Source organism: Musa acuminata, chromosome BXJ3-9 (assembly GCF_036884655.1).
Source record: "Musa acuminata AAA Group cultivar baxijiao chromosome BXJ3-9, Cavendish_Baxijiao_AAA, whole genome shotgun sequence".
NCBI classification, from domain to species: Eukaryota; Viridiplantae; Streptophyta; class Magnoliopsida; order Zingiberales; family Musaceae; genus Musa; species Musa acuminata.
The window spans coordinates 38,678,612-38,694,087 of record NC_088357.1 but is presented as its reverse complement, the minus strand read 5'-3'; the positions used below and the strand labels follow the sequence as shown (position 1 = coordinate 38,694,087).

Below are 15,476 nucleotides of genomic sequence, written 5' to 3'. Positions count from 1 at the left end.
TATGTATGTATATATACATATATAAATGTATATATATATACATACATATATATATATATATATATATATATATATGTATATATAAATATATGTATATATATATGTATATATGTATATATGTATATATATATATACATATATATATGTATGTATATATATATATATACATATACATATATATATACATGTATATATATATATACATATATACATATATATATATGTATATATATGTATATATATATATACATAAATATATACATATATATATGTATATATATACATATACATATATATACATATATATATATATACATAAATATATACATATATATATATATGTATATATATACATATACATATATATATACATATACATACATATATATACATATATATATATATATACATATATATATATACATATATATATATACATATATATACATATATATATTTATATACATATATATATTTATATACATATATATATATATATATATATATATATATACATATATATATATATATTAAGAAGCCAAAATTGGAGTTTAGGATTTTATAATAAATTATCAATATCTTTACTAGCTATGTTGATATCTTCAATATAATATAATTATAGTTAACAATGGAAAAGTCGTACTCACTAGGAAAGAAGATAGGAAAAGTCTATGTATGATATAATATAATTATAGTTAATGTATTGGTCTTGTAGCCACCAAAGTGATATAGATCAATAATTTATAAAATAATATTAAAAAATTAATCCTAAATGATATTAATGAAATAATATTCACAACGAAACATATAATTAGAAGATTTAGATAATCTCAAAGGAGAATCTACTTCAAATAATTATGTGATGGGATAAGATGATACTCTTTTGTATATTCTTGTAGTTTAGTATTATATACCCAAATGTATAAATACTATTCTACAAGGATAGTATCAATCCTCTATAGATGATCTTGAGTGAATACTAAATATGTTAATATTTAACTCAAATGTGTAATATAGATGATATTAATAGTTTATCAAATTTTTAAAAAACTCAAAGTATTAATGTTATTTTATATTTTACAATAGTACTTCCGTCTATACATTTTTATTCTTCTAGTATCCATATACTCTATGGATCAAATTATTCAAAATGGTTAAAAATGTGAAATTCATAGTAGGCATATTAGATCTTGATTTAGAATTACTTGTTGAAAAGCCTATAGACTTGACTGATGAAAGTACTATAGAACAAGTTAATGAAATGAAAGGTTAGGAAAGATTTGATAGACTTAGTTTAATGTTCATAAAAATGATGATTGCAAATAATATAAAGACCTAATTACCGATTGCAACTAGTGCACAGGAATATTTAAAAATTATTGAAGATAAATTTAAATCTGTTGATAAGTTATTGGTTGACACACTAATAAATGAACTGACTACGACTTAATATGATGACACTCGAGAAATTCAGGATCACATCCTCAATATGGCTGACAACGTTGTAAAACTTAAAGCATTAGACATGTATGTTAATGAGTCTTTCCTCGTTCTCAATTCTCTTCCTTCTCAATTTGGCTCATTCAAGATTTACTACAATACAAATAATGATAAGTATGACTTGAATGAGTTAACTAGATTCATTATTATGGAAAATAATCTCAAAGTAAAAGTAATATTAGTGGGGACTTATCGTCTACGCTTACAGATGGGTCAACTAATAGATCTTGTTGACATATGTTATGTTCCTACTATTTCTAGAAATTTAGTTTCCCTATCTAGAATTGAGTTAGGATATTACCTTTCTTTTAGTAATGGTAAACTCAGTGTATTTTATGATTCAATAAAAGTTGGTTTTTGAATTTTGTGTGATGGTTTATATAGAATTAATTTGAATCTTGAGTTTGCAAAGACATTATTGACCCTACAATCAAGTGTTGAATTGAAACGTAGTTTCAATAATGAAATATCTTCTATATTGTGGTATAGATGATTGGGGCATATCTCCAAGGAAAGAATTGAAAGATTAGTAAAAGATAATATTTTGAAACATTTAGACTTCACTAATTTTGATGTTTGTATAGATTGCATTAAGGGAAAGCAAACTAAACATATAAAGAAAAATTCCATAAGAAGTAAAGAGCTCTCACATATAGGGTATCACATCAGCTTGAACTGAAAGAATATTCAAATGCTGATTTTGTAAATTGCCTCGACAATAGGAAGTCAACTCAGGATTTGTATTCATGTTAGCTAGTGGGACAATTTCTTAGAAAAGTACAAAGCAATCACTTATTGCATCATTAACAATGAAAGCTGAATTTGTGGCATGCTTTGATGCCACAAATCAAGCTTTATGGCTACGAAATTTCATCTCAGGACTTGGTGTGATCGACTTAATTACCAACCCGCTAAATATATTTTGTCATAATACCACAGTAGTTTTCTTCTAGAATGACAAGTACTCTAGTGGTTCCAAGCATATTGAGATAAAGTACTTGGTGGTTAGAGAAAGAGTCCATAAACAAGTGTCAATTGACAACCTAAGCACCACTATGATGATTGCTGATCCATTAATAAAAGCTTTACAATGTAAAATATTAAAAAATTATATTCTTATAATAGGGCTTGTAAGCAAGTCATAAAAGATATGGTGATGCATGTTTAGGTGGATATTGTTATTGATATTTTTTTTACTTAATTAAAGTTATTTGTTTCTACTATCCTATTTACATTTATGTTTATACATATTATAGTTGAATGTAATAATAGGATTATCTTGACAAAACAAATTACAGGGTCATTATGAACTATTTTAGGAAAGAGTAACAATGTTGTTGTATATAGAAGAGAGTATAACATTGATAATATACAACCGCTATGAATCGCATTGATGGTTGGACTTAATATAGTATTATTATGTTTATTAGATTTATTGACTTGTTTTAAATATTCATGATCATGTATAAAATACTTTTCAAAATTCTTTCGAATCTAATTAAGTAAAATTATTTTTAAATAAATTTTATTTTATTTATTTTAATTTTAAATATTTTTTTATATTTTATCAATTAATGGGTCAAGTGAAAGAATGTTAGATTTTGTGACCCATTATAATTGGATAAGATATATATAATATAACTAATTAGATTTTGAGAATATAGGCCAATAGAAAAAAAGTTTACTTAAAATATGATTCCTTAGGAGATAACCTTGATGGGAGGAACTCTTCTAATTATTTATCCTAAACCTTTTGCTCTCGCCTATAAAAGACAGGATTGTTTGAGATTAAATAAGAGGAACAAAGATTATAGTTGAGGAATTAAAGTCTCTCTCAACTCTTTTATGTAACAATCAATTTAAGTGGTCATGTCAAACGAGAAGAAAAAAAGGAGAAGAATATATTAACAGTAGATCTTGAATCTAAAGACGATGCCTTTGTATATCTTTTTTAAGATGATATCAAGTACTGTAAAATCAGATCTAATTATTTAATTTTAATTTTAATATAAAAAATTATTTTCACATTTCACATAACATATTATAAATTTTATGGTAATACTTTCTATATCCTTCTGTTCCATCATGCAACATTGACAAAGTAACGCTTGTTTGGACTTTGCTCTTGTCAATATCACTGCACCGGAGTCCTTGCATATGACGTGTACCACACACATCAATGCTCAATAAGTGCACCAACATAGCAGAAGCTTCATGGCAGGGAAGCCATTCTTGACCAAGAAAGATGGAATTCAAAGTTCCACGTCCATGAGATAAGTACACTTCATCCATGAGCAAACACTCAGTCTTTGTACGAATTAGTATGAATTGTTTATGCATATTGTGGGGATGACCTTGTCCTTTTTGTTGGAACACATTAAATACATCTTCTCCATTTATGGAAGGATAAGAGAACAAGGACAGGAGGAGAGCCAAACACAACCACTGTGCATAATGCTGTGCTTATTTATTTGGAGCAGAATATTGGACACAAAAAGTATATCATTACTTTGAGTCGATATTATATTCTTGACAGGCTGAATAACTTGGTGGTACACATATTAATTGATATTTTATTTAAATGACAATATAAAGTAAGAAAAACATGTTTTATATAACTATATTTATTTTATAACAAAGGAGTTGCAAACAATTCTAATTGGACAAGTAGAAATAGTTCAACTCTATTCGTCATCATCATTATTATTTTAATAAGAGTGAATAATTCTTAATTTTTAGGTGTATCTATTCAAAATATTCATATGTGCAATAACAATCAAAGAAGATTAGAAAATAATACTACATATTGAAATGGAAAGAGTTGAGTGATATATATTATGTCTAGCTCATTACATAACGTTCTAATTTCTGTGTGTGTTTGATTATATATATATATATATTATATGTATATATATAATTAAATCCTAATATCGAGATTTGTACCATAATTTTTTTTCTCGTGTTTAAAAGGTTAAGTATCTAACTGTAAATATTGGTAAATAATATAAGTTATTTAATCTTTTTGCTAGCTTGAATGATTATTTGACTGAGACAATATTCGGAATAAGAATAAATAGCGACACCTACTGCAGCTTTCTCAGGATGATTTAAACCCGCTATCTTGGAGCGACTCTCACCTTAGAAAGGACGCATCTCCAATGGCTCATGTATTAGGTTCCTCGGCTGTTGCCCAATGACGACAACTTCTTTCCTGTTTGGTGACGGGACAAGCAGACACTAAACCAAGAGAAGCTCCACATGTCTATTTTCAGACAATGCCACTCCAATTTACGTGCACGCCATCATTCGATTAACCGCAGCCGTTAGATCAATAGATCTTCACAGACCCGGTGACGCGGCACTCTTTTGTCTCATCTCGCCGCCGTACGTCATCCGCCCCGACTTCCTTGTCGCGGCCTCAGTCCAACTTTTCTTTGCTCCGGTCCCCATTCCCATCCATGTTTCTTCCATCTTTTCGAGTATAAATCACGCACCTGATGCTTACCAACGTTCGACAGCCACGCCTAAGAACCACCGATCTCCCACCCCACAATTCACGATGGATCCTTCATATCTCCTGTCCCAGAGTTACGACGAATTCTCGCCGGAAGATTCCTATCCCCTCCCCTTCGACGTCAACGACAGCGACGAGATGCTCCTGTTCGACACACTGGCGGAGGCCACCCCTTCGAACCCGGTCCTGGCAGGGGAGGGTCGACCGACGGGCGAGCCGTGCTACCGCGGCGTCCGTAAGCGGCCGTGGGGGAAGTTCGCGGCGGAGATAAGGGATTCGACGCGGGGAGGGGCGCGGGTGTGGCTGGGGACGTTCGACACCGCGGAGGCCGCCGCCCTGGCGTACGACCAGGCGGCGTTCTCCATGCGGGGGCGGCTCGCCGTGCTCAACTTCCCAGTGGAGCAGGTGCAGGAGTCCTTGCAAGAGCTCGAATGGGATAAGGACAACTGCTCCCCCATCATGGCACTCAAGAAGAAGCACTCATTAAGGAGGAGGAGGAGACCTGCAGTGAGCGGGAAGACCAAGGTGGCACAGAGCAGGATACAGAGTGTCCTAGAACTGGAGGACTTGGGCACAGATTACTTGGAGGAGTTACTGAGAGTTTCCGAACTTGCATAACTCAGTAAACCTGCTCCCTGCAGCTCAAATCAAACTCCATGGAACTCGGATCCAGCTTTCGGTTCCTTGATCATTATTTATTCTGCTTGCATCATTACTTGGTCCCCCAAAATGATGTAACAGGAAAATGTATGTGTTTCAGATCCGTTGAATCCATGCAAAGATGAGCGCGATGGCTTTGCTTGCTTTACACCAAGTAATATGTAGATCGGCGGCTACTGTGACATGCATTATATATAAAGTCCTATGACAGCGGAGATTCTTGCACATATTTGACCTACCATATGTCGCATCTACGGAACCCACGAGGACAATCCCATGTCAGAATCCGTCTCCATGTCGCTTTACGAAGCTTTCACGTAAATTTTCTGACATAACATGTGAGCCAAACAGAGATATGGTCTTCACTGATGAGAAAGATCAATGATGCAAGATGTGAACCAAACAGAGATATGTCTTGATAATTTTCTAGACGTATCAATTACAATATCTTCTAAAAGGATTTTACCTTATTCTAAAATATCTATGATATTTTTCATCTTTCCAAAAATCCATGCCCTTTTAAATATCTTCCTTCATCTTAGATAATCAAACGAAGACTATCCTTGATTAAATTAAGCTAATTTCAATACTCTCCCTTAAGCTTAATTTTGCATTCATCCATAATGCTTAAAAGTGACTTAAACTTAGTAAGAACTCCAAGTAGTTTGGTGATCATATCGGCTACTTTGTCAGACATGGATAAGTTCTAACTTAACTTTTTTATATTATTATGGATACTTGGTCTTATTTTTTTTAAAAAAAATTATATTGAATCTCAAGAGCTTATTATTTTATCTTTTTTTTTTTTTAATTTTCTACTTGGTCTTAAGTCTTGACATGACTTGGATCTGAAATAAAAAGTTAATTTTTTTACTAAGATAAATAGCATGTTTCCTGTCACAATATAAAATAAACTTTTTTTGCTTAAGTCCTATCCCTTTTAGGTGCTTTTTATTCCATAAAAATTCTTTATAAACGTCTATTGCTGATATATACTCAATTTCAAAGGAAAACAAATAAGACACATTTTTATAGTTTTGATTGTCAAGACACTTATCCCCCTGAAAATGATATCAAGTAATCAAAGATAGACTTTCTATAATTAATATCATCATATATGTCTCTGTGTAGTCAATAAATACAGTTTTTCTAGTAACAAAGCACAAACATAATCTAAGTGCCTTTAAGATATTTGAAAATCCACTTAACTACTACTTAGTATTCTTTTTTAAATTAAAGAGAAACCAACTAATCACACCACTACATAAGTAATATTTGACAAATAGGTTTAGACGTGCTGATGTTAAATTTGTCAAGAACCTTTTGGACATATATCTCGTGAGATAAATAAAGTTTATTATTGTTCTTGTTACAAATAATTCTCGTACCAAGAATATGTTTTGCTAGACCTAAATCTTTTTATAGCAAAAGTCTTTCTCAACTCTCCTTTTTTATTTGTAATTTTCTTAGTATAATGATCAACAATTAATATGTCATCCATATATAACAAGAGAATAATAAAATTACTATTAAAAAAATATCTCACGTAAATACAATGATCAGAAATACTTCTATCATACTCATGATCTCTTATAAAAAAATAAAATATTTTATACAATTATCTTGGTAGTTGCTTGAGACCATACAAATATTGAATCTCAAATTTTAATGATGAAATTAATTGATGAAGTTATGAACTAATATACATTTAAGATAAGTGACACAGGAAAAACTTTGATCGTGGACTTGAATTATGAAAGCAGAATCTAACATTGGGCCGGAGAGCATCATGTCGGATGATTGGTCGACGTGCTAGAGGATAGACTTTGTGCCATGAGTTTAAGCATCGGGCGAGAAGAATCGGGCATTGCACTAAGATGATTGGGTATTGCGGAAAGTCAACATATCGATTAGGTAATACGTCGAATGAGAGAATGATGTACCGAAGGATCAAACAAAGTTCTAGATGAACCAATGACATGCTATATAACACAGGCTTCATGATTGTAATTAAGTCTTGGTCGAAATTTAGAGTCTAATTGAGCCAATTTTGAGGTATAACTATATAAACTCAATTAGGGCCCATTGGGCCTAAGTTAGGGTTGTTTTGGGCTAAGTAGAATGCCCATTCAATGACCCTTAGTTGGCCCAAGCGGTGGCACCGCTTGAGGCTTGGCCTCCTAGGGAGTTTGGGCGATGGTACCGCCTATCATATGATAGTACTACTAGAGCCTAATTTTTGAGATTTTGTCAAGCGATCATACCACCTAGACTGGGTGGTGGTACCGCCCAGTGTTAGTCTGCAAGTGGTGGTACCACCTAATATCCTAGAAACCCAGGATGAGACCCTTTTTAGCTCTAAATTTGAATCTATTTGGGATCTATAAATACCCCAGCTATTCCTGCTTGAAGTAGAAAGAAAAAAGAGCAGAAAGGAGTTGCTATTCTGAGTTGAAAAAGTGCTAAGTGTCCTCCTCTTTAAGTTTCAAGCTTATTCTAAAAGAGGTATGAGGCTTGTGAATGTTATCTCTTAAACTCGAGAAAAAAAGAAAGAGTTGTAAGGGTAGTTGATCTTCGCCGATTGAAAGAAGATCGGTAGTGAATGTCGTGGCCCCGACGAAAGAGGAATTGGGAGTGGATGTAGGTCACGACGATTGAATCACTATAAATCTGGTATGCACTTTTCCTTTGCTACTTATTTTTATTACTTAGCTGCTCACTTTACTTTACATTTACTTTAAGACAAGCTTAAACACTTTCCGATATAGGCTTTATCGAAATAGTTTTTCTATATTGAATAAGTTTTCAAATCGACATAATTTTTACTTAAGCGCTAATTCACCCCATCCCCTCCCCCACCCCTCTCTTAGTGCAAATTTCGGTCATAACAGTTGGTATCAGAGCTAAATTTCTCTCTATTTGGTTTAACACCCAAAAGAGATGGCTTTTTTCGGCTTTCAAGAGGGTCATTCTATTCATTCGTCCTCCTATATTCAATAGGATGGACTACACATATTGAAAAATATGTATGAGAGTTTTATTGCTTTCTATAGATTTAATATTATAGAATATTATTGAAAATAACTTTCAAAAACCCTCTAGATTAATGAACGAATGGATTGATCTAGAGAAGAAAATATTTTCTTTAAATACTAGAGCTATGAACACTTTATTTTGCGCCTTAGACAAAAAATAATCGTATTCCTTTATGCAAAACTGCAGATGAGATTTGGCACATACTAGAAGTAAAAGAATCTAAGATAAATCTTTTATTACATGATTTTGAATTATTTCGAATGAAGCCAAACGAAACCATTATTGACATGTACACCCGTTTTATGGATGTCATCAATGGCTTGAAAGTTCTTGACAAATATTTTTCTAATCTTAAACTTATAAATAAGATTCTAAGATCCCTTCCAAAAAGTTAGAATCCAAAAGTAATGGTAATATAAGAAGCAAAGGACATAATCAATTTTCCGCTTGAAGAACTTATCGGGTCTTTAATGACCTATGAAATGGCATGTATTGCACATGACGCACATGAGAATAACTTTTCAAAGAAGAGAAAGGATTTGATACTTAGAATAAAAGAAGATCACTTGAGTGAAAGCTCAAGTGATAATGACCTTAAACTCCTCACAGTAAAATTAAAGAAGCTAATAAAATAAGAATTTAAGAATAAAAATGAACTTAAAAAGGATAAAACAACTTGCTACGAATTTAATCGACTAAGGCACTTTAAAAGCGAATGTCCGCAAGTGAAGAAGAAGCTACAAAAGAAGATAGCACACTTAAGGCGACCTAGGATGATTCGAGTCCATCCGAAGACAAGGAGCAAACCGATAAAGAAGAGGTGGCAAACTATGCCTTGGTGGCTTTCGACAACGAGGTAAGCGACTCAACCAAAACCCCTTTATTTTATTATGAAATTACTTAATGTATTTCATAAGTTATTTTTAAATTAGTATATAAAATATAAAAAAAGGGATCATGCTTCTCTTTCTAGTTATTTTGAAAAATTAAAAAAATTGAGTATGATAATTGAAGAGTTATATTCACTTAAGAAAAAAAATGCATTACTACAACAAACAAAATGATTTTGATTGAAAATGCTTTGTGTTTAATAAAACCATGCTTGATGATATAATGATGCATGATGATTTAAAATAATGATGATTTTTATAATTTATGATTTATTGATACTCTTGTGATAAATCTTATTTTTCAGTTTTAAATAATAATGCATGTTTTTGTTTGGCATAAAAGATAAAGGTATACTTGTATGAAATAAATCACATAGAAACACATAAAAAAGGAGAAAGCATTATTCTTAAAAATGTCTCTATCCCTAAAATCTTATCGAGTTTTCAATAAGAGATTAATGAATCTATTTATGACATTTTGAATCTCTTAGTGATTTTGATGATTTGATTATTTGAATTTAAATGAGTTTTATCTATATTATGATATTAAATTCTCGAAGTTATAACTTGAGATTTTCTTTATATGAATCAAGACCCTTTACTCTTTATTCTTGTATGATTCTTACATTTTGTTAAAGAGAATATTTATCCAAATGAATCATGATTTTTTTCTTGATTTCTCGAAATTCATTACTTAAATTTCTTTTGAAGATCTTTTGTTATTTGATCTCCTATGTTTTCTTTTTTATTATTTTAGAGGAGATTTATCAAAATGAATAATGTCTTTTGGTATTTACATGATCTTTGATATTATCTTTCATAATATGATTTTCATTATGTATAATTCCTTTGTATTTTTGGTTGTAAACCTTATATTATGAGTAGAGCATTGATTTAAAAAAACAAAAATTATACTATTTTATTCTTTCACTTTTCTTCTTTCTTGTTTATAATGACAAAGGGGAGAAAGAAAATTACTAGCATATCAAGAGAACCAAAATTGTTAGCTTGAATGTCAAACTTAAGCATGTTAAATCTCCTAAATGCATAAATTCTTCTTATACATTTTTTGGATCATAATCTTGATTTCTCGATTTTGATGACTTGAGATTTTTTATGCATGAATCAAGTTCTTCTATGTTTCTTTTTGCTATAGAGAAGTTTTTATCCTAATCATGATCTTGATTTCTCGATATTTGATACTTGAGATTTTTTTTGTGAATCAAGATCTCTTATTTAATCTCCTATGTTTCTCTTTGCCATTTACTAAAGAGAAAAATTATTCAAGTGAGTCATGATTGTTCTTTTGATTACAACTTGAAAGTTTTCTATGAATCAAGATTTTTTTACTTTATTAAAGAAGAGATGTATTCAAATTAACCATGATATGTCACATGACTTCTTGATGTTTATGATTTGAATTTTATTATGTACAATTGCCTTATATTTATGATTTGTATATCTCATGATATGATTGAATCATTGATGTAAAAAAAAAGAAGAAAAATTATACTATCGTATTCTTCTCTTCTCTTTGACAATAACAAAGGGGGAGAAAAGTCTTGCTAGCTTACACATCATAAAGAAAAAAAAATTACTAGCTTGTACATTACAAAAGGAAGTAAAAATTACTATATTGCCCATCTCAAGATTCAAAACTTGCAAACTTATCTAAAAAGAGAAGCAAGAATTGCTAACTTGCAATCTCAAGATAAGCAAAAGTGCTATCTTGCTCATCTCAAGAAGCAAAGAATTGCTAAACTTGCACATCACAAGATAAGCAAAAGTGCTATCTTGCTAGCTTGCATATTCTAAAATGGTGTAAAACTTGCTATTTACAATCTTGCATTCTTTTTTAAAAACTTACTAGCTTAAACATCGCAAAGAAAAGCAAACATATTATCTTACACATCTCAAGAGAAGCAAAAATTTTGCTAATTTTTATATCTCAAAAACTTGCTATCTTACTGGCTTGCATATTTAAAAAATTTGCTAATTACATTTTTCTCCTTTTTGTTGATGACAAAGAGGGAGAAGTTATAATGATGATATAAAATTATGCATGAAATATGTTAGGAAGGAGTTGGCACTAAGGGGGGGGGGGGGGTCTTTGAATTGGTGCAGTGGTAAACTACATTGGTTCTGAAATTTTCCATATGATAAAAACTGAATCGTAAAGATGCTTAAGTTGAAAGCGTGTTCGTAAATGTATTAAAGGCAGTTTGTAGTTTAAAGTAAATTGCTCAAAAGAAATGTAAACCAGATTTTTATAGTGGTTCAGTCGTCGTGACCTACATCCACTCCACCGATTCCTCTTCCGTCGAGGCCACCGGCATCCACTATCGGTCTTCCTTCAATAGGCGAAGACCAACTACCTTTTACAGCTCTTTCTCCTTTTATCAAGTTTAGGAGATAATTCTTACACCCCCACTTACTCCTCTCTCAAACTATACTAACACTTAGATCTTTTGAGAGGAGTCCACACAAGATTACAGTAGCGTTTCTTTTCTTTTTCAATCTTAATACTTGTGTAAGTTAAGTAGGGATGAGAGGGGTATTTATAGGCTTCAAGTTGATTCAAAATTGGAGCCTAAAAATGTCTCATCCCGGGTTTCTTGGGTATGGGCGATGCCACTGCTAGTGCTGGGCGGTACCACCGCTAGTGTCAGTCTGACACTGACAATAGGTGGTACCACCACCCAGTTTGGTGGTACCACCGCCTGACACCCTGCACTAGGCGGTACCACCGCCTGATAGCCTCTTGAAGACTATGTTTAGGCGGTACCACTGCCCAGACCGGCGATACCATCGTGTGACACAGTCTTGAAGACTATGCCACAATGGTGCCACATGTTGGGTCACTATTTGGGCCTTTCACTTGACCCAACACAGTTCATACATGGGCCGAACTGGCCCCTAATTGGGTTGGCCCAATTCCAATCCCAATTATGTGCTAACTACGAAATCTAAGATATTTATTAAGCTAAACAAGTTTGTAAGTCTAGGTTTCTTTCGGCGAGCTTCCGACGATCTTTCGACGAACTTCCGATGATCTCTCGGCAATGTTCTAGTGGACTCCTAGCAAGCTCCTGGACTTCACGATGATCTTCTTAGCAAGTTCCGACGAGCTTCTTTGGCAAGCTCCTGGACTCCAGTAGAACTTCCGACGAATATCCGGATTTTCGGCAAACTCTCGAACTCCCAACGAAATCGCGGTCTTGACTCTAGGACTTTATTTTTCTTTATGCCTTGCTATCGTAGTTAATCATGCAAACATAAAAATCTACTTCGATCTAGATAATTAATACTAAGCTAATCAGATGTTATCCGGCATGTCATTGGTTCATCGATGCCTCGTCCGATTATTCGACGCATCGTCCTCTCTTGCTGCCTATTGCCCAATCGTCTAGTTGACCTCCGCAACTCCGATTTCCTTGGCACAATATATGCTCTTCTTGGCTCGATGCCTGAACTCATAGCCCGAAGCCTTCGGTCGATACGTCAACCAATCCTTCGGCTCGACGTCCAATCTTCTGACATGTTTTTCTCTGGCCCAACATGTTTCTTCCTACTTCAATTGTCTCTCCCTGATCGAAGCTTCCCGCATCACTCAAAATGCAGATCAAATCATAAATACTATCAATTAGTTTCATCATCAAAATCTAAGATTCAACAATCTCTCCTTTTTTTATGATAACAACCAATTAATGATGGAGTTAACCTTAACTCCCCCTATCAATATGTCATATTGATAGAACTCTTGGTTCAAAAATCAAAGCAATATGTTATCATAAATTTTTACATAACATCATCATATTTCACCCTCTTTGTCATCAACAAAAAGGAGAAGTGCAACAATCAAGTGTTTGAGATATGCAAGTTCAAATCATTGCATTATGGACATAATCTCAAGTTTTATCATCATGCAAGTTTTATAACATACAACTAGCAAATTTGTTCATCACCTTACAACATGCATAATCAACAAATTATCATTAATTTTGAAGATGTGCAAGATTGTAAATTTTGCAAGTTTGCATTTTTGCTTCTTAAGATAGGCAAGCTAGCAATCTTCGGTGATGTGAAAAGATAGCATTTTCTTCTCTTTTGAGAAGTGTGATTTTTGCTTCCTTTGCAAAACACAAGCTAACAAAATTTTACATCATTTTACAAGCAATCTAGCAAAAATTTTGAGTTTTGCAAGTTTGTAAATTTTGCTAGAAGTGCAAGTTAGCATGTTTTGCATCTTGAGATAGGTAAGATAGCACTTCTTGGTGATGTTCAAGATAGCAAGTTCTACATCATGTATGCTAGTGAATTTATATTATTTTAGAGTATGCAAGCTAGCAATTTTACACATGAAAGTTAGCAAAATTTTACATCTTTTGAGATGTGCAATATGGACTGTTTTTGCATCTCCTTGAAATGTGTAAAGTAGCAGACATTTCTTCTCTTGAGAATTGCAAGATAGTACTTCTTGCTTTTCTTTTGAGATGAGTAAGCTAGCAAGTTTGCATTTTTTTTGTGATATGCACGCTAGCAATTATTTCTCCCCCTTTATCATTGGCAAAAAGAGGGGAATAATAATACAATAATGTAATTCATTTCCCTTTACTACAAGCTTCAAATCATGACAAGGATAAATAACAAAGATGAAAAATCAAGTCATGAATGTTAAAACAATTTTTCATCATGAATATTTTATCATTGCATGCATCATTATCATAAGTTGAAGTATTGCATGCATAATACCAAATCATCATTCATAATTACATAAATATTCCAAGCATTATTTTAATCATAAAAAATGAGAGATCAAGTCTAAAATTCGAGAAATCAAGATCATGATCCGAAAAATAAATAAGAAAATTTTATGCATTTAGGAGCTCTAACATGTCTAAGTTTATCATTCAAGCTATCAAATTTGGTTCTCTTGATATGCTAGCTATTTTCTTTCCCCTTCTGTCATTGTAAACAAAAAAGAAAGAAAGAACATAATGGTGTAAATGTTCAAGTCATCACAAAAATACAAATGTGTCATATGAAAATCATGATATGAAAGATATTAATATCAAATCATGAATGCCATAAGACATGATTTATTTCAACAAATCTCTCTTTTTTTATAAATGATAAAAAGAAACATAAGAGATCAAATGATATAATATCTTAATTCGTACATAAGAAATCTCAAGTTATAAATCTAAAAAAATTAAGATAAAGCTCATTCAAATTCAAATCAAAATCATTTTCAAGAGATTCATAAAAAATATAGATAGATTCATTAATCTCTCCTTTTTGAAAATCGATAAAGTAGAGAAAAAAAAATTTCAAGGAGAAAGCTTTCCTCTTTTAGTGTTTCAATTCATATGATTGATTTCATATAAGCATACCCCAAATTTTTATGTCAAATTTAAATATACATCAATGTTTAAAACGGAAAATGAACTTTCGTTATGACAAAGAACGATAAGCCATTAATCAAAAAAATCATCATGTTTAAAACTGAAAAACAATACAAAATCATCATGCATAATTAAATCATTAAATTATCAAATATGATTTCATTAAACATAAAGCATTTACTTTTAATATTTTGTTCCTTTATCATAAAACATGTAATTTTCATTATCATTTTCAAAATTAGCTTGAAAAAGAAAAGCATGATCCTCTTTTATTTATTTATTTTTTGTATTTTATATACTAATTTAAAAACAACATATGAAATGCATCAAGTAATTTTAAAATAAATTAAGGGGATTTTGGGTGAGTCATTTACCTCATTGTTGAGAGCCGTTAAGGCGTAGTTTATCACCTCGCCTTTGTTGGTTTGCTCCTCGTCTTCGGATGAGCTCAATTCGTCCCAGAGTGCTTTA

At 31.9% G+C, this 15,476-nt stretch overlaps 1 protein-coding gene across 1 annotated transcript; it reads left to right on the top strand.

Moving 5' to 3' along the window:
- Nucleotides 1–4,975: 4,975 nt before the first annotated feature.
- On the top strand, nt 4,976–5,825 carry LOC135648728 (ethylene-responsive transcription factor 1B-like). Its single transcript, XM_065166641.1, has one exon. The coding sequence runs from the start codon at nt 5,060–5,062 to the stop codon at nt 5,630–5,632; it is 573 nt and encodes a 190-aa protein (XP_065022713.1). The 5' UTR covers nt 4,976–5,059; the 3' UTR covers nt 5,633–5,825.
- Nucleotides 5,826–15,476: the final 9,651 nt, after the last annotated feature.